This window comes from Crotalus tigris, unplaced genomic scaffold, assembly GCF_016545835.1.
Source record: "Crotalus tigris isolate CLP2741 ecotype Arizona unplaced genomic scaffold, ASM1654583v1 scf7180000024340.7048381, whole genome shotgun sequence".
Lineage (NCBI taxonomy): Eukaryota > Metazoa > Chordata > Lepidosauria > Squamata > Viperidae > Crotalus > Crotalus tigris.
In genome coordinates this window covers 4,503,824-4,529,702 of record NW_024100510.1, presented here as the reverse complement: position 1 = coordinate 4,529,702, position 25,879 = coordinate 4,503,824, and the positions used below count along the sequence as shown (strand labels likewise).

The 25,879-nt window shown below is 38.2% G+C and overlaps 1 protein-coding gene across 1 annotated transcript; it reads right to left on the bottom strand.

The window, feature by feature from the left end:
• Window positions 1–3,975: 3,975 nt before the first annotated feature.
• ADGRF5 (adhesion G protein-coupled receptor F5) lies at window positions 3,976–24,507 on the bottom strand. The gene is made up of 15 exons (XM_039326301.1): window positions 22,609–24,507; window positions 21,350–21,486; window positions 20,253–20,456; window positions 17,483–17,701; window positions 16,062–16,226; window positions 14,933–15,151; window positions 14,495–14,719; window positions 13,422–13,583; window positions 12,634–12,833; window positions 9,703–9,882; window positions 7,425–8,780; window positions 6,320–6,361; window positions 6,136–6,195; window positions 5,691–5,775; window positions 3,976–4,823 (listed from the first exon to the last, which is right to left on the bottom strand). Exons 2-15 carry the CDS (start codon window positions 21,471–21,473, stop codon window positions 4,744–4,746), a joined length of 3,321 nt encoding a protein of 1,106 aa, XP_039182235.1. The 5' UTR covers window positions 21,474–21,486; window positions 22,609–24,507; the 3' UTR covers window positions 3,976–4,743.
• Window positions 24,508–25,879: the final 1,372 nt, after the last annotated feature.

Here is a 25,879-nt window from a genome sequence, read left to right as displayed (position 1 = left end):
TCCAACAATTATAATAGATTTTCTGAACAGGTACAGAAATATGGCTCAAATGTAAGTTGCTTTGTTTTATGTTTAGGGGCCAAAGTACAGAATTATGGAGACAAGGACAATTTAAACCATTACCAGCTTTGGCCTTACAGGTAGTCCTCAGTTATGACTACAATTGGAACAGGAACATCGTTCACTAAGTAAGGTGATCTTTATGTGAGCCACCTTTTTGCTGCAGTCTTAAGTGAATCAAGTGTCGTTAAGTGAATCCAGCTTCACCCCTTGATTTTGTTTATTGAAAGCTGACCGGGAAGGTTGCAAATAATGATCACGTGACCCTAAGACCCTGCAAATGCAACTGTCATAAATACATGCCAGTTGCCTAGCATCTGTATTTTGGTCATGTGATCATGAGGATGCTGCAACAGTAGTAAGTGTGAGGACCAATCATAAGTCACTTTTTTCAGTACCATTATAACTTCAAACTATTGCTAAACAAATGGTCATAAGTCGAGGACTAACTGTACTGGAATGCTTGGTTATTAATAAAAGCAAAGAAATCTTTGTGTCAGATACAAGCCACCAAGACATGATAGAAGCAAGGATAAAAAGCAGACTCTGTGAAAATGCTAGAAATGTAAATGAAAATGTATTTCTACTTGTCAAAGTGTTTTATATCATCTTAAATGTTAATTGCTCAATAGAGAGCTGTGACAGAGATGCTTGATTTGAAACATTATGAATTCAAGATAATATAGCAATCTTTGAGCTTGCCTTGGCTTAAAGGAAGGCTTTCATTTTGCTTCCATTTTATTGACCTTCATACCATTTTTATAAAAAGGGATAGGTTATTTTTAAAAATCAAAGCCAGGGCTGTGTGGCTTATCCAAAATTTCACCATAATTCTTAAAACTGCCCTCAACAACTATGTCATTCAAAGTCCTTGTTTTTATAGCCATGAAGACTATGGTTATGGTGTTATCAGTATTTCCCAGAGACTCAGGTAGCTCTGTGCTTGAAAACTATGCACACATTTCTTTTGATTTGGCCAGTGATGAAGATGATGGAGTTCTTTAATGGCCAGCACTGACAAGTGATCATCACTGTATTGGACCAAGATCCCAATATCAGGACAAGAATGTCCCGTGAAAGGAGTTCCACCACATATTCAGCTCAGGTTTTGCAAGATATATAACAAGGTCTGTAAGTTCTGGGGGAAAATTATTGGAGAAGCAAGGAAGCAGGGCTAATTCAATGGTTCTGCCACTTGCCTTTGTGCTGGCTGATGTGCTTAATTCAGCTCAAGGTCATGTGCAATGTTCCAGAATATGCTGAGAGTAAAACTTCTGATTTGTGGGTAGTTGTCATCCATAAAGAAAATCCTTTATCAATCCCAACTATTGTTACCTCTTGCTGAAGGTACTTCATTGGCCTTTTAGGGAAAGAAAACACGATGGTGGAGGATAGTATTCCTTTTCCTCATTCCCACCACTGTTGCAGCTTGGAACAGCAGGTAAAAGCCATGACCCCAGGCAGAACTATAGGACCGGAGGGATGGAAAAGATGTACCCCATCTTGGCTTATTATGTTCTTTATTTCCTACCATTGGTTCTTGATGTCAGATTTATGTCTGTAACAACTCACTCACTCATTTGATTTGTAAGCTATTGTCAAAAATTTAAAATAATTCTCTTAAAAAAAATACAGCATATCTCCAAATGCAACCACAAATGCAAGGCATGAAACAGCTTCTGTTTTAAAAACACAGCATTTGATACTTTCTTTTATACCATTTGTAGAAACATGAATAATAATCCTCTAGAACAGGAGAGTGGATTTCCACCACCCCTCCCCCTGTCCCGAAGGCTGGTAATCCAACCAGCAAAATGAGTTGAACCCAAATCCCTGCCAGAATGATGACATTTTTGGAAACATCAAAGGGAAATGAATTGCAGCCACTCAAGATATTTTCTCTTATGTCATGCCATTTTTTCACTTCTCATTTGTGAATTTTTATGAGACTCCTCTTGCAAGAACAATTTCATAAGCTACTTTGAGACATGGCACGTTTAGGATATTTTTCAGCACTTTTACTCTACATGTTTACTATTAGATAGGATACTTTTACTGAGGTGTGGTTTCCCATGAAATAAATAGATTAACACATCATCTTAAAGACAGGACCATATAATAGCATCATTCTTTGACCATTGTATTTACTATCCCTAAATTTGGTTGAAGCTTTTTCTAAAAATCAGGTATGAGAAACATAGCCAGGTAATGATAACCACACGACAGCCATATAAGTAGCTACATTTCTCCTTCCTTGCAGCTGTGCTAGATTACAGAGTCAATCTAACAATTTAAATAATATTCTGAATGTTATGAATTTAAGCTTCAGTTATTCATTTCTGCTTCCCCCACCTTATGTGTACTTTTTAATTTCCAGGGAAATTTATTGCATATAGTATATGTATATACTATGTTGATAGGCCCAAAATGACATGACTTTTTGTTTGGTTAGAAAGAATTGCAAACAGAAAGGATTGTTTAATATGCTGCTATAAAGTTGATTATGTGCCATAAAGTAGATTATAGATCATAATGAGTGCTCATGACCTGTGAAATATTAACTCTATTAGTTTTTACCTTTTTGTTTAAAAGTGCAAGTTTTAATTTTGTGTTTCTGAAGGAACAGTGTATGCTGTGTCAAAAATAATCCTTATCTAACTCCCTTTTTAAAAATTGTAAGGGAAAGGTAGAGAAAGATGTTGAGCAACAAAAACAACCCATTGACTAGATATTCAGGTTTCCTTGTAAAATCTGTCTCTCTTCCTTTTTAAAAATATTTAAGGAAGCAAAATCTTCCTCTAGACCAGGGGTGTCAAACTCACAACGTCACATGACGTGTCATGACGTATCGCGACTTTTTTCCCATTGCTGGCAATGGGGTGGGTGCGGTTTCAGCGTGACACATCCGGCCCATGGTCCAGCAGTTTGACACCCCTGCTCTAGACAGTGTGAAATGCCAGGGAGCACCCATCCATTGAAATCTTCTACTGGCTGTGGAGTTGCTGGAAATCTTGCAATAACCATCGTAATCTATAATAGCAGGAAGAAATGCTTCTCAAAGAAACATTTTGGGACTGTTATCATACATCACTTCATATATTATCTCATCAATATACGGTATGGGCCTGATAGGTCTGTTTTATATTCCTTTTGATGGCTGAGTGGTACCTGGTCTATCATTCCTATAATGTCATCTCCATCCCCACCCACCCCCATTTGTAGCCTGCAGTGCTATGCAAGGATGTGGGGAATAAATTCTATTTAATTTCCCTACAGTGTTACATCCTCTGTTTAGCTGTGTTCTAGAGAGGAGGCTGCTGTGCTATTTCCATGAGTATCCTTTCTACTTCATTGCTTTGCTGCTGTTCTTTGGAAATGAAGCATTCTCACCAACAAAGAGCAGGAAGATGCATTACTATAGCTAGCACATAGGCTAGCTGAGTTATATAATAATCATTGCCGTATAAGAAGCTACTAGCTGTGGTCTTTTCTTCCAAAGGGTTAGAATGTCAGATACAGTAAACACTTTTCTTTTAATCTCCTCTCACAACATCTAAATTATTTAGAAGTAATGAAGGCTTAGAGAAAAAAATGTGTTACATAAATCATTTCCTTTTTTAAATATACAGATAAAGTATCCTTCATACTGAACTCAACTCCTGCGGACTTCATAGACATACATCTCTGAGTAGTTGACAGAAATGATCTGACATTGCCTTTTTCTGGGACATTTTTTTTTCAACTTTCCAGATTAACACTAACAAAGCATACCCAGAAGAAAAACTGGCAACTCCCCCTTCTCATATTATAATTATATCTCATGTTGTAGCTTTCTCCCCTCTTCCTCTCTATAGAATAGTTCTTGCAGAAGCCCATAAAGATGATCATGCAAGAATAACAAGACACTTTAAAAAATTCTGAACAAGAAAGTTTTATTAAGTCATATCCTCATAAATATTTACATAGAAAGTTCCCCTTTGTTTTTCCCTAGTAAAACGAGTAGCAGAATTGGAAATTTTTCTATAATATAAAAATAAAGTGCTTCTGTTTCTGTAGAGGCTGATAGCACAACTGTTCCAGTTTATTTACAGGGTTATCAGTGCAATTTCATTGCTCTAACTCAGAAGCCAGTCTAGCTAAATTCAATGGAGTTCTTCCCAAGTGAATTCATACTGGGTTTTGCCCTAGAAAAGGATGTACCAGGGAATGAAAAGAACCACTGAAAATTATGATATTTACTTCTGAACTGATGATATCTCCAGGATTGCACTAGCAATTTTTTCACTTCAGGAAAATAATAAACAAATGCTCCTATCCAGCACCTACAATTTATATGAGCACACATAAATTTTGGGAAGCATGTTTGCTCTTGTCTGTGATATGTCTTTTCCACTACTGGTCCATTTTAAACATTGGATTGGAACAAACATGACTACATTGAAAGATACTGTAAAATAAATAGTGCTGTAAAATAGCATTAGAGCCTGTGTCACAAAATATCTCGCTTAAAAGATTTCAATTATTCGTCTGTTCATCATGTGGTATGTCAGGGAAAAAATGCTAATTAAAATGCCACTTTCTTTCCACAATCTGTACAGTCAACATTCCATTATTCACTATTTATTGTGTAGTTATTACTTGAAAAATACTTGAGCTCTTTCAAATATGCAGGTATTTAAGAACTCATGTCAGTACAGTATATGCCTTTGAAGTGCTTTCAGAAGATACAGTTGATGATTCTGTAGAAGAGACTTGGTATTTTCCTGTAGAATAAAGAAGTAATATGGTAAAAGTCTTGCTTGGTGACTTGTATGTACTGTATAAAGCACAAAAGAGTTCTTAGGCCTAGTTGCCTTTAAACATTAACTGCTTTTTGAGCTTAAGAGGAAACCAAAGAAAACAAGAATAAGCCTGCATAAGATACATAGGTTAAAATATCTAAGGTTTATAGTAAATTCTAAATTCTACATAGTCCTCTTTGATTCTTAGCAGTTGCAATCAACAACTATTTTCAATTTGCTTTCCGGTGTTACTGCCTGCCTTTTGAATGTGATAGTAAGAACCATATCTAGGAAATGCCCAAGGACGATACCCACATGGATTAGCCTGATGGGCCTCATATGGGGACCAATCAAGAGTTAGCTTTGAAGAAGTTACCTAATTGGGTAACAAAACATTTGCAAGCAAACAACCAAGTTCAGAGAGCACCAAGGACTTCTCATATCAAGGAGTCAAACCAGAGAATCATTTTATTATTTTTAGCTATTTTCCAGACATAACTGCAGTCATAAGATACTGAAGTCTCAGAGATCCAGTGTTTAGGATGGATTGTTCATTTAAAATGAACATTTATGTTGAATGTATTTATATAAATAACTCAGAAGGCAAATTGTATGCACACTTCAGAGTTACCAAGCCTAGAGCTTGGACTATTTGGATCTTTAATGATTTAATGAGGTTTTTATGTTTTTAAAGGCAATTCTATAAACGGTGTAAGAATTCTTTAGCAGTATAATAATTAGGAATTTGGCTGGCCTATATAATATATATTTGGGGACAGAGATGATGAAAATAAATGTAGAATAGCAAAAATGGGAAATAGATTGATGCCATATTTTTTCATCACATACCTGCTTTACCAAACCAATTATTTAAAGTTTTTGAAAAAGGTGAATTGATGGAAAGCATAGGAGCCGACATGCCTTGCGATATTGACTGCAAAAGGGAAATATATATTAACAAAAAGATATAGTGAGATTTTACCAAAACATGTGCTTGTACATTTTAATTTTGCCAACAATATACACAATTAGAAATAAATCTCTTTCAAAATAATTGCTTTTACTTTCAAATTAGCATGGATTAATTTGTTTTCTTCATCTTCCAATTGCAGAAATAAAGTGTCAAATTCTATTCATGATTCACTTGTAGAGGTGAAAGGCTATCTTTGAATTTAAATCCTTCATGCACTGCTGTAGCTAAAGCTGTATAGAATGGCCTCTTTATCGACACAATCCTTTTCTCCATGTAGAAGGATGTCTTTGAATCCAACCCTTCATTTAGAAAGAATATTACCTTTGAGTGTTGTGAACTCCACTTGGACCAAGAATATTTATTCAGCATAGCTTCTCGTACCTATGTGTTTCAAAGAAAATGAACGTTAATCATGTTGTACTAGCATGTATTGTATAAATACAATTTTATTACACAATGACACAATAAACATAAAACAGTAAATATCTTAAAACTGTGTTCCTACCTTCCTATCCCAGAGAGTTCCACCCAACAGAATGAATAATCCCTGAAAAATATTCAAAGATTGAAATTACATATTTCAGTTCTTACCCCTGTACATAAAGTATTCCATAGGCTTGATTCCCCACTAGTATCACAGAGGAAATGTATGAAATATGAACAGTATGAAAAAAAATAGCCCATTTCAGTGGGCAGAAATTGCAAACAGTCTAAGACAAAATTTAAAAGAGCTGATAACCAAAAGATTGATCCATACTAAAAACAAAGTTTGGTTGCAAATTTTCAAAAAAAAAAAAAAGGGGGGGGGGTTCTGATCACTCCCTGGTCTGGAATATTCAGAAACAACAAATTATCTGAGGGGAGGTAGCTAGGAATCAGGAAAAGAGAAAGTAATTCCCCACAGTTCTCAAGATCCCATTTTGTTCCCTCACTGATTTGTTTAGTTTTGTCTTAGACTAGCAAAGTATACAACAATTAAAATCCACAGAGATAATTATAATTATTTATTTTGCAAACCAAAATTCTAGAAGCACGCAACTGAACTTTATTTATAGGTCTATTATTTATTTATTTATTTAAATTTATTACTTTTTTATGTCACCCATCTCACTGATACAGCAACCCTGGATGGCATAAAAGTACTATTAGTTTTGTCATTTTCCAAAACTCATGATTCTTCTACAGGATGCAGATATTAATGACATCATTAGATTACATGTTATGGAAAGAGCTACTTGAATCACCCCTCAGTTTAGATTAAGTATGTATTATCCTGAAGTTGAAACTCAAATACTTTGGCCACCTAATGAGAAGGAAGGACTCACTGGAGAAGGGCCTAATGCTGGGAAAGATTGAGGGCAATAGAAGGAGATGACAGAGAATGAGATGGCTGGATGGAGTCACTGAAGCAGTAGGTGTGAACTTAAATGGACTCCAGAAGATGGTAGAGGACAGGAAGACCTGGAGGAACGTTGTCCATGAGGTTGCGATGGGTCGGACACGACTTCGCAATTAACAACAAACAACAACAACAAATAAGGCAGAAAAAATGTCAATGATGTTTTTGACATCTAACTATTCCAAACAGCTGATATTATCAATCCAATTACCTGAAAGGCGTTGAAAATAGTAAATAATATCTGGAATATTTTGGGGCTTCCTGGAACAACTGTGGCCAGTCCAAATCCCCAAGTAAGACCTAGCAGCGGTGTCAGTACACCAATGCTCTTGGCAATTCGATACAAAGCACTCTTTTCTTCATTGACGGACTTTTCCCCAATTGAACGTCTTGATATTTTTGCTATAACTACAACAGTAACAATAGTATTAATAGCAACAATGATCATGGCAGGAATCACCAAGGCCAAGAGGGCTTTGCTTTCCTCCCAGTTGAGAAAGCAGCTCTTTTTCCTTGTGTAAGAGGAATAAGGAAGGGTGCTGGCTATTGTGATGGCTGATATTATTAGAGGACAGATGTATCCCAAGCAGAAACCAATGGTTTTCATAATGGTCTTGCTTGCATTGTGCAGAAGGAAGACCAAGTGGTAGAAGAGCATCAGTCCCAAAGTGAGCATCCAAAAGAAGACACAGAGGTAGAAATAGTGAACGAAATAAGTTGCTGCTATGCAAAGATTTCCATCCACTGCATAATTTTGGTCATGTGTTACAGCAACAACAATGAAGCAGATATCTGCACTCAAGAGAGAAACTGCAATGTTCAGAATACAAACATGGCGCATGTATGCAATTCTTGTTTTAGTGACTGATTTCCACACAAACAGTTCTATTCCAAGGCAAATCATCAGGCTCAGTATAGAAAGGCTCAGGCCAATGTAAGTGATATAAGTCATTTCATCCAGTGAGGTTTCCTGATAGGGAGACATGAGCATGGCAAAGGAAGTTGTGTGATTGCAAGTGCAAATGACACTGTCCCCATCATCCTTCGTTTCACAGCCTGTATTATCCCAGTCTCCTCCTTCTGCCAGACTGAAATTCCAAAAGACACATTGTGGATTGCTCATGACCTTTTCACGCTTCGCAAAAGCCATTTTGATCTGGAAATCCTTGTTTGTTTGGGGATTTATTACTGTCGCCATTACCAAACTATTTACCATTTCCTTTCTATACTGTGGAATGATATATTGAATTGTTGAATAAGCCACACTGACTATTGTGATTGATTTCTCAGTATCAAATTTTGCATCCTCAATAAGCACACTTCCCCTGAGGCCTGCAGACTGGTGAAAAGCAAAGCTGCTGTTATAAATGGAGGTACTGCTTTTACCAAGAACTGTTCCTTTGATCTGAAGACTGTCCTGTATGATTGAAGGAACAGACTGATTAATTGGCTGGAGTGATCCTAAAAATTGCTCTACTGAAGCAAGTAATTGAGAGCTCCCATTCTGTACATGCTTCCAAGTTTCTGCTGGACTGGTGATAATAGTTTCTACAGTAGACCCAAAGTTCTGCAAAAAAAAAAAAAAAAAAAGGTGGGGGGGGGAGAATAATAACTCTTTTTAATTACAGGTTGCATTAGAGAATCCTCTTCCTGTCAGTTTATCTCAATCCACTTACCAACTTCCAACACAAAGAGCCTAGTGTTGAAGTATAAAATTCTTCTCACACTTGAAATGTGTTATTAGGTTCAGATATGATAGTATATTACAACAGTGGGGAATTATATGAAGGATTAGCCATTAAATTCTATTAGCATCAGCTAGGCATCTATGAGTAAGGGTCTCTACATAAGATCCCTAGTGATATTTAATTGTTTCTCCATCAAAACTGGAACTTTGCTCTGATTTTTAGGTTATCACCAAATTTATCATGAATTTAACATGATCCTCCCCAAATTATCATATCATAGTTATTGTAATTTCAAATGACCTACAGTATTTCAAAAAGGAACATTAAATAGAAAATAATTATAAACACAAGAATCCTATACAGTGCCCTCAATTTGTCAGTCCCAATCAGGGAGCTTTGACCCACCCCCCAAAAAATGTTTGTGCATGACCCATTTGTGTATCGCTATGCACATATATATGTGTCCATATGTAACCACCAGAAATAGCACTCCCCAAAAGGGCATGGCCAGAAAAAAAGAGAAAGAAATATTATTAAATCAATTTGAGTTTCAGTAGAGTTGGCAGAAACCAACTGAGCAGTTGGAAATTATTGGAGAAAATATTGAAAAGAAGCTCAGTAGACCTGGGTAAGAAAAGTTGGTTTAAAAAGTCATGAGGACTGACTCCTTCTGTAGACAGCCTAAGGCTTGTCAGGCAAGAAAAAAAGTATTATAGTGTTCCTTATGTTGCTTTCAATACTGATACTAACTCTCTTCAAGAATATAGCAAGAAAAATACCCCCAAGCCATTTGACACTTACTGCCATATTCTCTTCATTCGCCTCTACTGGTATGGCTGATATCAAAGTCAGGGTTTCAAGAACAGCATTTAGGTTTGCAGCAGAATCGTTTATTTCCTCCTGTGTCTGCTTGGTGGTTTCTTTCAGTTTTTTAAGGAATGTTGGCAACTTTTTCTGGGACTCTGGACTGGAGGCCAAAGACTAGAATTAGAATTAAACATGTTAAAGACAAATTAGATGGCATGGCTGGATCATCAGCTAAACTGAACAGCTTTGGCTAAATGAATGTTGGGAATTCTGCTTGTGATATGGTAATGAAGGCACAGCCACTTAGGTTTCTTCATCTAAGTCAGTAGTGGCGAACCTATGGCACGCGTGCCAGAGGCGGCACTTGGAGCCCTCTCTGTGGGCACGCACGCTGTCGCCCCAGCCCTGCCTCCCCCCGTGGCCCCCTCACCAGCAGCCCCCCTGGAGGGGAGTCACTCCGGGCACGGCCTGCACTGAGCAGTGCAGCCAAAGATATAGCCAGGCAGCAGGGACAAGACTCCGCCCTCGTGCCTCATAGCATGCAGATGATGCTGTGGGGTGTGGGCGGAGGGCGTCGCTGCCATGGCACTGCAGGGCTGCCTGGGCGGGCCATGGAGGTGGTGCGTGGTCCTGTGGGTGGGCGGGGCAGGGGGAGGGCAGGGGCAGAGCAGGCAGGATGGAACACAGAGCGGGGGCAGGGGGCAGTTTTTGGGCACTCGATCTCTAAAAGGTTCACCATCACTGACCTAACTTATCCAATTGTCACTGAATGGGACAAAGAGACATTCCATTTTGAAGAAGTCATAGTAATTTACTGCTTTTTCCTTCTTGGGCTAAAGACGGCTGGAGGTGGGAGAATTAAAGCAGGTTGGTTATAACATTAAGAGCCATAAGTCAGAGTGGCCATGGTGTAATTAAGACAGAGAAAATAATATGTGTTCATGGCTCAGGATAGGGCTGGTGACTCTGTCCTAGCTTTCCTGAGTCTCTCAGCAGATTTTGATACTATCAGCCATAGTATCTTTTTGGACTGGCTCTGGGGATTAAGAGTAAGAGGCATTGTTTGGCAATGGTTCTCTTTTTCCCTGTGGCTGGTACCAGACAGTGCTGGTGGGGAAGGAGAGGTCAAGTCCCAGATTCCTACTATGTGAGGTGCCTCAGAGCTTCAGTTTCTCTCCCCTCCTATTTATCTATATGAAGCCATCAGGAAAGGTTATCTGGCATCTTGGGATGTGGTATCATCAGTATGTTGATGCCGGGCAAAGGATGCTGTTCAGGTGCTGGTTCAGTGCCTGGAGATTATGTAAGGGCCTGGGAGAGGAGAAACTAGCTGCAATTCAATCCCAGAAAGGTGGAGTGGTTACGTAGCTTTGGTCCCTTGGAATCAGGACAGTTGGTATCTCTGACTCTGAATGGAATAATACTCCTCTGGACAGGTCTGGGGTGCAATTTTTGGGTCTTCCTGGACTTTTGGCTCCTGCTAGAATAGCAGGTGGCAGCCAGGGACAGGGAATCCTTTGCACAAATTCATATTGTCCACCAATTTCACCCATTCCTGGGAGAGTTTGCTTATGATCATTCCTGCCTTAGTCACCTGCCATTTAATTTACTGTAATGCATTCTACATGGGGCTGCCCTTGAAGACCAGCCAGAAACTGCAACAGATTCAGAATGCAGCAGCCTTATAATTCACTTGAGTTCACCACAGCTGTGTGAGCTTCATTGGCTGCTTCTGGGTGCACTCAAAGTGCTGGTTATTATCTTTAAAGCCCTACATGATATAGGGCCAGATTATTTGTGGGACTACCCCATCCTGAAGGTGTATACTATACTAAGTTAAGTAGGAAGGTCATGCTTCAGACCCCCTCCTTTAAATGTTGTCACCTGATATGGTATGCCTTCTCAATGGTCACCCCAATCCTAAAAGGTTAGTGGCTAAGATCTGAAGGATCCCTATCCTTTTAGCCTTCCTCCAACATTGAGCTAGGATGAGGGTTAACCTGGGATGGTGTTTGGCCTGTCAACTGCAGAGAAGTTCTTTGTATTTCTGTTTTTCTTGTTTTGAGACATCTAGAATCATTTCATGAGATAGACAGCTGTATACGTTTTGTAAAAAAATAAATAAATGACATGCTAATTAATCCTTAGAGAAAGCGTGATAATGAAACTCTGCTTTTTAACTCACATGGAATACAGAGAATGAGAAGGACAAAGCTGAGCTCAACTGATGAATCAGGCAATAGTCAAATCTAGGACAGAATTCCAGCACACTCTTCAAGAGAGTGGTGGTATTTCTTGGCATATGCAAATATATGTAAACATATTACTGATATATATGTATGCATGTATGTGTATATTTTAAAGCCAAATTAATGAAATATCTATCCATCTATCTATCTATCTATCTATCTATCTATCTATCTATCTATCTACACACAAACATACAAGCTCATTTTGCTGAGGTACAGGTAGTCCTTACATTATGACCATTTGTTTAGTGGCCATGCAAAGTTACAACACTGTTGAATGAAGGAAACTTAAAATGTTGCAGTATAGGTGGTAGGGTACTTTATGGTCATGTTGTTTAGTGATGGCAATTTCCATCCCACCTGCCATCAGAAACCAAGAACAACCTGTGTTGTCCAGCTATTCACAGACTGTGGAATAAGATGGAAAATGAGTCTATGTTCATGGCTATTGATCAAAGGCTACTGGGACTTTGAACTTCCTGACAACATCAGTAGAAGACAGAATCAGTCCTCCCTGTAAGGCAAAAAAAAAACCACTTGGTTCTAACAACCAGGTTGGAGAACTAAAGGGAAGTTCACTCATCCATTGACCTCAATTCTCAGAGCACCTTGTTTCAGTAGACCTCAGATCCCCTGACTTGGCCTGGGCTCACTATGCAGACTGAAGCATAATTACCTCAGCAGAATTCAAAATGTCATTGATGGGGCCTGCCAGGCAGTCATTTCTATGAACAGTCCATTTCGTATGATCACATCTATACGTGATGTTTCCTCTCACAGAGTTACTCGTCCCATGGAAATTTAAGCAAGGCTTTATGATCTGCGCTTCATTTGCTCCCACACCAATGTCTGAGGAATTGCACACCACATTCTTTGCTGTGGGGGAAAAATTGGTTTTTAAAAGTTATATCTTGCTTTCGGAGACAGGTGCCTACTTACAAATATATAGAACTAGCTCCTGTTCATCAGGAATAAGAGATCATCCATTGCATGTATGAATAAAATCTGCTTCTTACTACACGACAAAAAAAACTGTTTTTAACTGAGAAATCCTGTGGTTTATTCCAATGAAAGTATGCGAGGAGTTGCAGATCATGGAGAATTTAAAGGAGGGTGGCTTTTTTAAGGACAAAATTATGTAGGATATCCAATTTGGGAGGAAAAAGAAAGTATGTCTTCAAATTAATATTTCTGTTTTCCAGTGAAGAAGTACAGAACAAGATACTTTTGGAACAGAAAAAAATACCTCCCCCATTTTTCTACAATGTGAAAAGCAGAGTCTTCAGACTCAGAGAAAAATGCAAAATGTACAAGACCCAGCATGAACAAATTATCTGTTATCGTCCACCTGTTATCTTTCAAACAAACTGGTTCCTACTAGGATCAAAGCAGATAATCCTATGTTATAGTAAGATTGACTTGTTTGCATTAGTGACTGATTTATGCAATGGCATTCTCTCTTACCTGATACAAAATATAGGACCATAGCTGGACTTGTCACATTATGATTGATTTGATTCATAAACATACAATGCACTTGCAGAGCACGTCGTTTGGAATTGCAGTGTATGCCTGTGAAACTTGGTATGGAATAGTAGCAGTTGAGATTATTTCTTCTTCTTCTTTCTGTAAAGGAACACATTATTTAAGTTGGGGTTAAGGTTTCGGTTTCAAAATCCAGAGTACAAAGCTAGTCTCCTGCCCTTAACCTAGACATTAGTCAGATTTATTAATATATATGTGTTTTCTCCCACGTAAAATTGGAAGTGTCTTGGCGAATATATATATTCATATCTAGTTAGGTGAAGACATTTTGTGTTAAATCTCTGAGAAAACAACTTTTTAACTGTTTGTAAAAGGCTTGACAGCTTCAGTCAAGACTGTGAGAGCTTAGATCCTGTTTCATCCAGTCACCTTCTATAACTTAGACCCCTGATAATGGAGAATATTTGTAGCTCATGGTTGAAATGAGGGTTCCTTGGTACTCTCTGAGCTTGATTGCTTTCTTGCAGACATTTCATTACCCATACTAGGTAACTTCATCAGTGAGAGTAAGGAATGGGCACGCTTACTAGCACAGATGATGTTACTTAGTTTGGATAACGAAATATCTGCAAACAACAACAACAACAACAACCAAGCTCAGAGACCACCAAGGAACCCTTCACATAGACCCCTGATACAGGTTTTTCCTTCAGTACTAATCAATATTAGAGAATTAAGAATGTGGGGATCACTAAGGGAATTGGTGCTGAATCTCAGATTACTCAACTCCCTACTACAAAGCTTTGGGACAGTGTTTCTCACCCTTGCCAACTTTTAAGATGTGTGGACCTCAACTCCCAGAATTTTTCAGCCAGTATGAATTGAGATTCACGCATGTGAAAGTTGCAAAGTTTGAGAAACATTGATGTAGAAGCAAACTGTGCTTTTCATGATTGCATTTGACCTTGCCATACCCCCATTAAGTTTTCAACAGAATGAATATCTAGCTATTCATCAATAGCCTTTCTTCCACCCAGCTTATAATTGCTTACCTGCCCTAATGGGTAAAGGCGAATTGTGATCATGAGAAAAAAAATTAACAGTGTAAGTTTCCATTCGGCTTGTACAGCATTCCAGAATTCTTGTTGCTGGACAAGAAATGACAGTCTTTATGGGATCTCTTATGATCTCTTGAGGCCGGAGCAAAGGAATAACTTTAATTGTTATATTTCCAAAGCTGCTCAAAAAACGTTGGGAAAAATTGCACGTATAGATGCCTAGAACAATAAAACCGGCAGGTTTAACAAATACAATATTAAAGAAATTAACAACAGACACATTTAAAACAGCAGCCACTACCATTAAAGTCCTCTAAAATCAAGCAATAGAAATGATTGAAAAGGCACTTTAGTGAACTTCTTATTTCATTGATAAAATTATTTTTCTCATGAATGGGGTGGTTGAGTGAAATGATTCATGTCTTTACTCACCAGTCCAGTCCTGGTTTGCCCTAGGTACAGTCAGCACAGACATGGCACCTGTGAGGCTCTTTGTGGTGGTGTACCACATACTAGCTATTTCCTTAATAGTTCTGCCATTTTGAATTTTCCAAATTACTGTGTCATAATTGCTCACATCACTCTGGCATGTTAAAAAGAAAGCATCTCCCTCAGAAACAATAGCCTTTGAACTTGAAAGGGTTATTTTTGCTGGTGAAACACAAAATAAAGAGAAATTATTTAGTATTTAATTATGAGATCAACATTACCAAAGAGACTTATTGGAGAATTGTGTGATATGCCTTCCTAATATGACGATTAGTTCTTATATGTTAGACTTTAGTTCTTCCGTACAACACATGTTCTAATCTTTTATTGACCATTCTGGATCTCAGTCTTAAAATGTTTTGCTTCCATCATTTGCTGTGTTCCTTAGCATGGTTTAATAAAGTATTTTTCCTTGTGTCTTTAAAACAGCTGGCACAAAATTATTTGTTTATACCATCTTGTTAATAACTGTGGGAAGTTTTTGATGTCTGCAGTCCAGAATGTTTCACCATACCTAACAAAGTTCCAATAGCATAAAAGTTGGCAACCACCCTCCCCCCCCTCTCTCTCTCTCAAAAAGCAGAAAAAACCCTCCTCTATAATACCAGAAGGACAAAAAGGATACAACACATATTTTCAAATAATCTGTGGCCAGAAAAGCAATGTGAGATGAGATGAAAGGCTATATGGAGAATTGTATGAGTCAAGCCTATATCAAAAATTTAAGAGCAAAGTCTAAAATGAGCAGCTAAAATTTGAAGAACCTTTAGAATCCAGTGGAGGAACTGAACAAGCTTTCCATGGGACAAAGTCTGGCACTACCGTGTCACGAAAGAATCCCCTTCTTGCTTTCCCGGGATCCTGGTCTCTTGCCACAAACTTTGTACAGTTTAATTTTGTTCACATTCATTGATGGTCCGTCCCCGAAACTGCAGCCTAGCTAGAAGCATTTATGCAAAAATGCTAACTTCAATACTGTATTCTAAATCTAGTACTACAGATTTTCTCAGATGATTACTGAATCCATCCACACAGTCAGAAAACAGGTGCTGTATCCAAAAGAGATGCTTACCCACACGAAAATATGTCACTTTGATTATTTTATTGGCACGAGCACCATAGGTGGTATTTAGCTCACATGTGTAATCAGTGCTGGTGCCAGACTTGTCTACTGGGCACTGAGATTCACTAGCCTGTAGCAAGTAGGTGGTACAGTTGTTCATAGAAGTAGTGCTTCCTGCAAAGAAAAGCAATCAATCTGAAAAAAAAAAAAGATTGAAGAAAGGCCGCTACTAGAAAGAAAACTATGTAGTATCTGAGTTTCTGCCTCCTATAGCAGTTATACATTGCGTGTAGTGGAATTATGAAGAAGAAGAACGGAGGAGGAATTTGTATGTTGTTGTGGTGGTTAAATTTATATCCCACTTTTCTTACGGAGGCTCAAAGCAGTATACATGGTGCTCATTCTTCATTTTTTTCCTCAACAAAAACCTGTGAGATGGGTTGAGCTGAGAATTATGTTCCCTTTACTGAACATTGCACACACAATAAAAGGCTGAGTGCATGCAAATTAAGTTACCCAAAATAATAGTAACAAATTTAAACATCCGAAAACGTTGCTGCTTTAGACAGTGCTACTTTATAATTGATTATTCAAATCTCAAGAGTTTGATTTTAATAGCCTGCAGAAGGGCAACAATGTAGGGACAAATTGAAACCCTGCTTACAGCCAATTCCACAGACCAGGTGCCTCAACTGAACATCGTCCCTGCAAGCCTCCAGTCATTTTTTTCTACAACATTAGGTTTCCCTTTTGCAGGGAGATATTTGGGCTAAGTACAAGGCACGTATACTCTTTTTCCTCCCTCTTCATAGCCATAGCTACTTTACGGTTAACCAGTTGCTCCTAGGTGGCCAATCCACTGAACATACATATCGGAATTTGCACCAAAAGGGGTGTGAAACTCTATACACTGTATCTCCACTGCCATTCAGGTCTTTTTGATTTTTCTGGAAAGGAATGCTAAATTTCCCATTGACAGATCAACTACTGTCAATTTCCTCTTTGCAGGCAAATCTGGAACTCTGGGTTTTGTGAAGGAGAAGAGAGAGCAGAAATAGGAAAGCACTTAGCTTTCTGCCCCACATTTCTAACTGTGATAAAGGGATTGGAGTTCTCCATGATAAAAGATTATTACCTTTTTGGTCTAAGAAGGGAGCAAACAGTGAGCTTGCTCAACACACAGACTGGTGCAAGTTAGGCAATGATGGAACAAGAGAACATTACCCAATTTCAGGTTCAGGTCTTAATTTTGCTCTGATGGAGGAATGTATAAAAGTCAGATTCTAGGCCCATGTTTGGGTCCAGCTTACTGTGATCCACAGAAAAGCACAAATAATGAGAGATAGTTACACTTTCTATATAAAGACCACTGGAAAGAGAAAAAGGATCAGCTATAACCAGCACTTAGTAGAGATGATATTGCTACATACCTGAAATATTTATTGCTCCATTGGGTCTCCAATAAGGAGAGAAAAGTTGTATGTCTCTATCTGTGCAGCAGTTCAGTTCTCTTCTATCTGTACCATCACAGACAATAGAAACATTTTCTGATGGCACGAGTTTAATTTGAGAGACCACTACATTAACTTCACCTCTGTATATTGAGGACAATTTCTCTCTGTTGACTTTAAAACTGCAACTAAAATTATCTGCAAAAAAGACAAATATGTTATGGGCAAACATGGTTTCCTAAAACAACACACTTGTTAGGCACAAAACCCACTTCTGAAATACTGTATAACTAGCTTATCACAGTTCTCTAATAAAATAAATGTATGCTATAGTTCTAATACATGAAGTAATATCTCAGAGAAATAATCAGTCCCAGACTGAGCATGAGCCAAAAGGATGAGTAAAAAAAGTATAATGCAGTATTATTTTGCTTTAATGGAATAACCAGTTTAGCTAACATCATACCAGCAGACCTGTAGTTGTGCAACAGGAATTTGTTTCTGCTCTTGAATGTTTCCCAACCATCTTGTTCAAATTTGAGGGTACAGCAATGATATGGTGAGATAATGTTTGATAATTTGGGTAAAAAGTTATTCAATAAAAATTATGTAACAGTGACAAAACATAGCTTGCTATCATCATTTCAGGCATTACACCTTAAGAATGAGATAGGAAAATTAGCATTGGTTCAAAGAAGGCCACCAAATAATCGATCAAAGAAGTCTTGTGAGGAAAGCTGGTCAGAAACAGGATCCATGGGCAACTGCAGAGGGCAGATAAGTGTCAGAGCACACAAGCTTGTGACTCACACATTTGTATCCACCACTGAGAAACAAATATATAAGGGCAAATTTCACATGATATTATGTGCCTGGTGTCATTTTGATGTAACCTCACACCACCATGATGCTTATGACTGAGTCTATTTACACGGGAGAGGAGAAGGCTGAGAGAGAATGTGTCAGCACTTTATAGGTTACCTGAAGAACTGCTCCATAAATCAAACCAATAATTCCGAAGAGCTGGGCTAGATCTAACAGACTTAAGTTACAATAAAGTTTTTGAGAGAAAATTAGGAGGCCACCTTTTAACAATAAGTGTAGGTGGAGCCAATTAGCTAGAGAGATGGTAGGCTTTACCTTGCTGGAACCCCTGGTTGGGATTGCCCAACTATTTGTTGGGAATGGTCTAAGTTCTAAATCTCCTGCTCCGAGAAGGGAGTTATCCATGATGGCCTATAATACCTTTCTTTCGGTTTTTTTGCTGGTTCAATAAACAAAAGGACTTATGTTAAAGTTAATTCTGTCTCCCAACAAAACCTCCACAGTCTCCCACCACAATCTGGAGACATTCGCTGGAATGACTGACTAAGGCCTTTAATATACTGGAGAGCACATGCTGATATTATTGGGTAGCTATGAGCTCATTCATACATCCTGCTTGCCCTGGCAGAAGGATGGCCCATTCACTGTTTTTTGAGAACAGAAACTCACAAAATAATCTTCAGCCATGCCCTAGAGCAGGCATGTCAAACCTGCGACATCACGTTATGTTGCGCGACGTATCGGAGCTTTTTCGCCATTGCTGGCAATGGGGTGGGTGCGGCTCCAGTATGATGAAACCGGCCCATGGGCCGGCAGTTTGACATCCCTGCCTTAGAGCCTAGACCATCATCAAGGCCATCTCCATCCATCTTTCCTTACTCTATCTCCAAACTGCTGTTTTCTGACTTTTGCAAGCACAATACAATCAATGCCATATGATGAAAGTCTCAGCAGCTTTCAAAGTTTGCAGAATTGCAAAATATATTTGGGAAAGGGAAAAAGGGATCCAAGGTTGGGGGCATGGAATCTGACTGATGGTTGGTAGCAAAAAAATGGAAATCCTGGTGGAAATGGAAATGACTAGAGGAGTATAGCGATGCCTGGAATAGTGACCAGAACACACACTGCACTGCATTCCTACTTGTGAATTTCAGTTCAGCACACAGCTTGGGCTAATATTCTGACTCAAGGCTAGCTGAAGCTCTGAGCACAGAAGAAGACCTGCTGCTAATATCACTGCTAATGGAGGGAAACCTGCTGAAGCAGGAAAAAAGCTTATTATTGGGAATACCTCAGAGCAGGTTCCATGGCGTTGCCAGCATTGATCCAATCTTTTAGTATATTCTGGTTACAGTTGGGAGACCAGTAGTGTTCAACAGTAACATTTTGTGCCACACTTGAGTAACTTTGCCTAGAGATTGTGACAGTGTGTTGCTTTCCCAGACAGTGTAATAGAATGAGTTTGTTTGGTTATACTTGTCCACATTTTAGATCTATGGGGAATATTATTGTCAAATAATCCCAGCTTAAAAAAGGACATTGTTGGTTCCAACAATTGACTGCAAGGGCCACAAATTTTGGGATGTAGCTGTATCTTCTGTTTGATGCTGCATTTGTACAGCACTGGGTAAAATGATGTGGCAAGTGCTCCCTTGTTTCCCAGATAGATTGTTAATAAGATGAGAATCTGTAGCTCAGGGGTGAACTGTGAAGTTCTTGGTGCTCTCTGAACTTGATTGTTTGCTTGCAGACATTTTGTTTCCTAACTAGGAAATATTACCAGTGCTAGGGAGCATGGGGCTTCTTCCCTGCTTATATACAATGGCTTATCCTACTAATGTTGGTGGGGATGTTTATAAGAATTGGTTCTGACTGAAACACAAACAACAGCTCCAGCACTCTTCTATTTAGAATTCAGAATTACCTGCTTCGTTCAGCTTGATGTCTGTTATTGTCAGAGTTGCTATCTTGCTTCCTTCTTTATCCTCTTCTGTCAAGGTAAGCCTGTCAGGTTTGATGACATTATACCTCCAGGTCACCGTTCTTGAAATGTATTCTGTCATGCAGGTTATTTTTACTGTATCACCCTCGAAAATGTGTTCAGGAGAAATAGAGATGTTTACATTACCTAGCATGGCATAAAGAGAATTCTTCAAAACTAGTGGAAAGTGAATTTTTTATTATCACCATATATACTTTAGTGATATGTACAATTTAACTGTTGCTGTTCAGTCTAAGAAAAATCACAGCTGCTTTAAGGTATAACACACAGATGCTATATTTGTACTCTCCTGGACTCTGAAGTATCTTTGGGGACTGAAAATGAAGCTCTAAATGGTCCTATAATTCAATATATAGTGAATCTTTCATTCTAAATATCCAACTAGCCACACACACACACACACACACACACACACATATATACATGTATGCACATCTCTCTCTCTCTCTCTCTCACACACACACACACACACACACACACACACACACACACACAAACATTTTCAGCATGCAAAAAAAAATATTTTCCAAAATTCACAGAAATATGTGAACTAGCACATATAATACAAAGTATTGCTCAAGTATAATGGCCAGCTACTCCATAGTATTATTTTGTACTCTTCTGAACATGCTTTGGAAATCTTCTGAAGCTACCTAGCAAAATTAAGACATTGGAACTAATATCTTAATTGTTTAAACATTGATGTCTTCAGTTCGATGGAGTTCTGGTTCAGGGGATGAGAGAATTTTGCATGTGGGCTTTTCCAAGGAGATTAACAACCATTTAGCTTAATGAATACAAACATCATTTTCAAACAAAGCAGTGCCAATCAATGGCCACTTTTTCACAAATCCGTGGTAATGACTGAATCTCCAAGTTTGATTCTTCACTACTATAGCCTGGCCTGTGGTTGTAAAATTATGATAAACTTTAAAAACATTTTCTTGCCACCTAGAACACCAATTGTATTCACCAAAACAGAAATACACATGTTAAGAAAAGACATATAAAAACATTACCAATGATTTCTGTTGCAAATGTGGAAGATGCTAACTGGTAGGGATCATGTAAGAGAGCAGCTATGTGGGGATGTGCTTTTTCAAGCGGGATCTGCCTTGCTGAGGTTATTTCATAGTCAACCATGATGCTTCCAGGCCTATGTAAAAAGAACATCAAGTCCAATAAGTTCAAGGTCATTATGTAATAAATGATACACAATATGGTTTTCCTGCCAATGTAGCAGTTTTAAAGGATGCCAATGTGAGTAGATAAATAGGTACCACTTCGGTGAGAAGGTAACAGTGTTCAGTGCACTTCAGCATATAGTCATGCTGACCACATGACCACGGAAGCATCTTTGGACAATTCTGTTTCCCTGAGCTAGGAAACAGAGATGAGCACTGTCTCCTTAGTCAGACATGACTAGACAGGGGAAACCTTTACTTTTACCTTTTTAAATGACTTTTAAAGCTATATTTTCATGATAGCTGGAGGAAAAGAAAACTAGATGTGGGTTGCCTCATCATTCTCTTTGATGATTCTGCCTTATCCACTCAAAAAGCAAGATAGTCCAATGTGATAGTTTGTGGCTAACAGGACAAAGGGTGAACTCCTGCTTCTGCAGTAGATTTTCCATCTTCCTGTGTCTCCAGAATCTACTTCAGACGGCTCACCAATCTTCTTGACAATTGTTTGCTTGATTGTTTCTTCCAGTAAATGCTATCCTTCAACCTCCCCCCACCAAAAAACCACTACTGGGGGTAATCCAAAGTATCTTCACTGCTAGACTCATATAATGGACTGTAAAGAAATATTCACTGCTTTATTTTAAGTGCTTACATTGTGTTTGCATGTTTATCTCTACATTTCTATTGTGAGGAGAAATGTTTGCAGTCCTGATTAGAGCAATTTTATTTATTTCTACCACTCTAATGAAGTTATTAGCACAATTTAACATAACATTTGCTGCATCACTAAAAAGGAAAAGAAACGAGTTTCAAACATTAATTATTTCTACATGAATATGCCTTATTTTGTATGTGCAACAGCATGATTTTCCATTAAAGGAAATAATTTATTTACATTAAATAAGTAATTGCAGGTCTTTGCTGATGTCCTTAGTATATAAAACTACAGTACCAGCTTTGGCTTTATTATTTCTTGTTTAAACTTCAATGCATCATGTAAAACTATTCCCAGCTGTAATGTCTGTAATTGTCTTTTCACTTAAAAATGTGTATTAAGGATGCAGACAGGTCCAATACAATGGATTTCGTACCTTCCAAAATAAAGAAGTAATTGTGGTTTCTTTGCTTCTTCTTAAGGGGCCTTAAACACCACAGACTTGGGGAAGATCCTTGCTTCTTTCTCTTGAAGTACTGCACAGCTTTCAAAATTTCCATACTATTGGTCCATATTATCTTCTTCATCCCACAGTCTGCTTTTTATAACACTCAATGGAAAATTGAGAGCCAGTCTGGTGCAGTGGTTAAGGCATCAGATAGAAACCAGGAGATTGAGAGTTCTAGTTCTGTCTTAGCTATAAAGCCAGCCAGGTGACCTTGGGCCAATCACTTTCTCTCAGGCCTACGAAGTTGACAATGGCAAATCACTTTTAAAAAACCTTGGCAAAAACACCGCAGAGACTTATGTAGGCAGTCTCCCAGAATCAGACATAATTGGATGGAAGGGAGCAAACAATGAACACTTCCATATTTTGTGAACTGTTAGCCTAATAAAAGGCAACCCATTGGCTGGCAGGGCAACTAGTGCAAGCCAGGCAAAGTTAAATTGCTAAACTGCAAGAGGGAGGAAATAGGAGCTACAGGTTGAGGAAATGGATTAAAAAACTTCCTGATTCTCAGTAGATCAGGCAGCAGGAAAGAGGAAAAAGGAGGGAAAGAAGTTTGTGTTGGAAATAGGAAAGAGTTAGCTTAAACTCCGAGGATCAAGAAGTTTTTTAATCCATTTCCTCAACCTGTAGTTTCTATTTCCTCCCTGGGTATGTAAGCCAGAAAAAGGAAAGCAGGAAGTGCTCTCTGTTGGTAGAAATATTTGGTGTGTATAAGAAATAAAAAGAGAGAAAGACAGTTTTTTCTCTCTCTCTGCAGCACTTTGTCTAACTGGGATTCCACTCCCTGCAGTCCTGGTTATGCAGAAAAATTAAGAGAATGATTGGCAACATGACCAGTTTGGATAGAAAGAGGTAGAAAGTTTCATCAGTTGACAAGAGAAGAAGCTATCTGACTTAGAAGGCCCAGACAGACTGAATCCCTGACACATCTGGAGGGGCTTATTAGCTAAGGCTTATTGCAGTATAAGGTTGCTTGGATATACACTGTGTTTTTGACGCATACTGTATCATTGAGCAGAATGTTTGGTAAATCTTGTGAGACAGATGTCTGTAACTCTAAGCAAATTTCTCTATAGGGCATGGAAGAGATTTATCCCCATAAAACTCAACTACTGTACCTATATTATGTTTCTATATGCTATTTTTAATGATGCAATCAGAATGATGAAAAGTTCAAACTGGAAGAAAGATGTATTTTTCTTATTGGACACCTCAGAATATAATGAAAATGCCCTTAGAGATCCCTTGCTAGTTGGAAATTTGGCATTAGGATTGAGGAAAACAAATTGCATAGGAGCCAAAAAGTAATTCTTGATGGGTGATCATGGTGCGAACTAGCTCTTGAACTTAGAATAGGTAGTACAACATAGGCTACAAAGATATAGCTCTAGAATGGATTTGAGGATTTTTATCATGGCTAATATAATTTATTTTGCTTCCTCAATTATCTGTGCAGTTAATTATTATGATTCTTTGAGTGAGTCTTGACTCTCCAGATGTCTACATGGACAGGTTTGTACAGTTTTCTTGGCAATATTTTTTTAAAAATGGTTTGTTAGTACCTTGTTCCTAATTTAGAGCTGACACAATGATTAGCCCAAAGTCACCCACCTGGTTTCCATGCCAAGGGGTTTCCTGTTCCTAATACAATATCTTTATGACAAAATTGTCTTTCATTATCTGTAGGTTGCATTTACTGTATATAGGTTGTATTATCTATAGATTGTGTTTTTCTGCTGATTTTACTGCTGAAAAGCTTTTCTTTGCCTTAAAAGTTTGCACTACTTAAAGCTGATTTCATTTTATGTTTAGCATTTATCAGTTGAAACATTATGTGAAGTCACAACAAATCATTTTTACCTATAATCTTTTCAAATGAAACAAAAAGTTTTTCATACCTGAATCCTGTAACTGTTGCATTTATGAAACCCGATAAAGTTGAATAGCCCTCAATAAACTGAAAAAAGCAATATATTTTGCAGAGTATTATTAAGGCCACATTATTTCACTTACTATTACAGACATCCTACATACTTTCATGAAATATCAAACAAATATCATGATTTTCTCAGTCCTGATCTCATGGCTAAGGATTCTTTGCCAAATCTAATATAGAAATAACCTACTAAAAGTGGATGAAGAGATACGTTGGATTACAATGCCCATAATACCCAATCAGCATGGTTATCAATTAAGAACACTGGTATCTAGAACCGGGGTCCCCAACCCCTGATCCACTGCCCAGTGCTGGGGCATAGCCCAATTGGAACCATAGGCCATGGAAGTGGTGGGCATGTGTGAAACTTCATTTGTGAAAGCAGCGAGCGCATGCATGCAAAACAATCCCCCCCCCCATCCTCACCACTTCCACTGGTCTACTGAGCTGAAAAGGTTGGGGAATGCTGTTCTAAAACATCTGAAAGATATTAGATAAGGGAAGGTTGATTTAACCTGAATCTTAATTCAAAACCAGAGTTTATTCAGAGAAAGTCCATTCATTTCTGTTATAACAAAATGAAATAAATAGTTTCCCAGGCTTAATAGTTCCCAGGCTTTGGCAGTTCCTTACCAAGCAAGCTAACAGTAAATAACCTAACCAAAGAACCCCCCAAGACCCACCAACACTGATGGGGCAAGCCATTAGAACATAAACTGAGAGCAAACCCCACTCCCTACTAGCACTGCTGCTGTTACCTAGTTTGGGTAATGAAACATCTGCAAGAAAAAACACCAAGGACCCCTCATTTCAATTTTGAGCTACAAATATTTTCTTTTATTAGATTAGAGGCTGTATATTGCATATGAAATGCTTCTACTACTCTTTCACCATGCTATTGCCAGATAATCCCTAGCTGAATACATGTATGTATTATTTTAGGAATATATGTATTATATTAGAAAATTGGGATCCACATATGCCAGCAATCATTTCTTTCTTTCTGTTATATAGGTGTGTCAATTAAAAAAAATGTTGCTGTTTTTGTAAGTTTGATATTACCAGTCCCATAAAAATACAACATCCTTCATAGACCACTTAAAGTATCAGCTCCATTCCCAACTACACAGAAAAGGCAAGGGGACTTACTTAATTTTTTTCCTTGAAAACATTTCATTTCTCATTCAAGATGCTCCTTGATTTTAGAACTTCCAGTTTTGCGTGGTAGTGACCGGTCATGGGCTTGTGGATTTTCCACAT

Coding starts and splice junctions, on each gene's coding strand:
- ADGRF5 (XM_039326301.1), bottom strand. CDS start 21,473: ATGGTTGACTATGAAATAACCTCAGCAAGGCAGATCCCGCTTGAAAAA. Junction 12,834..13,421: donor GGTCCTATATTTTGTATCAG/GTAAGAGAGAAT, acceptor TTTCCCCCACAG/CAAAGAATGTGGTGTGCAAT. Junction 5,776..6,135: donor GGAGTTCACAACACTCAAAG/GTAATATTCTTT, acceptor TCCCTTTTGCAG/TCAATATCGCAAGGCATGTC.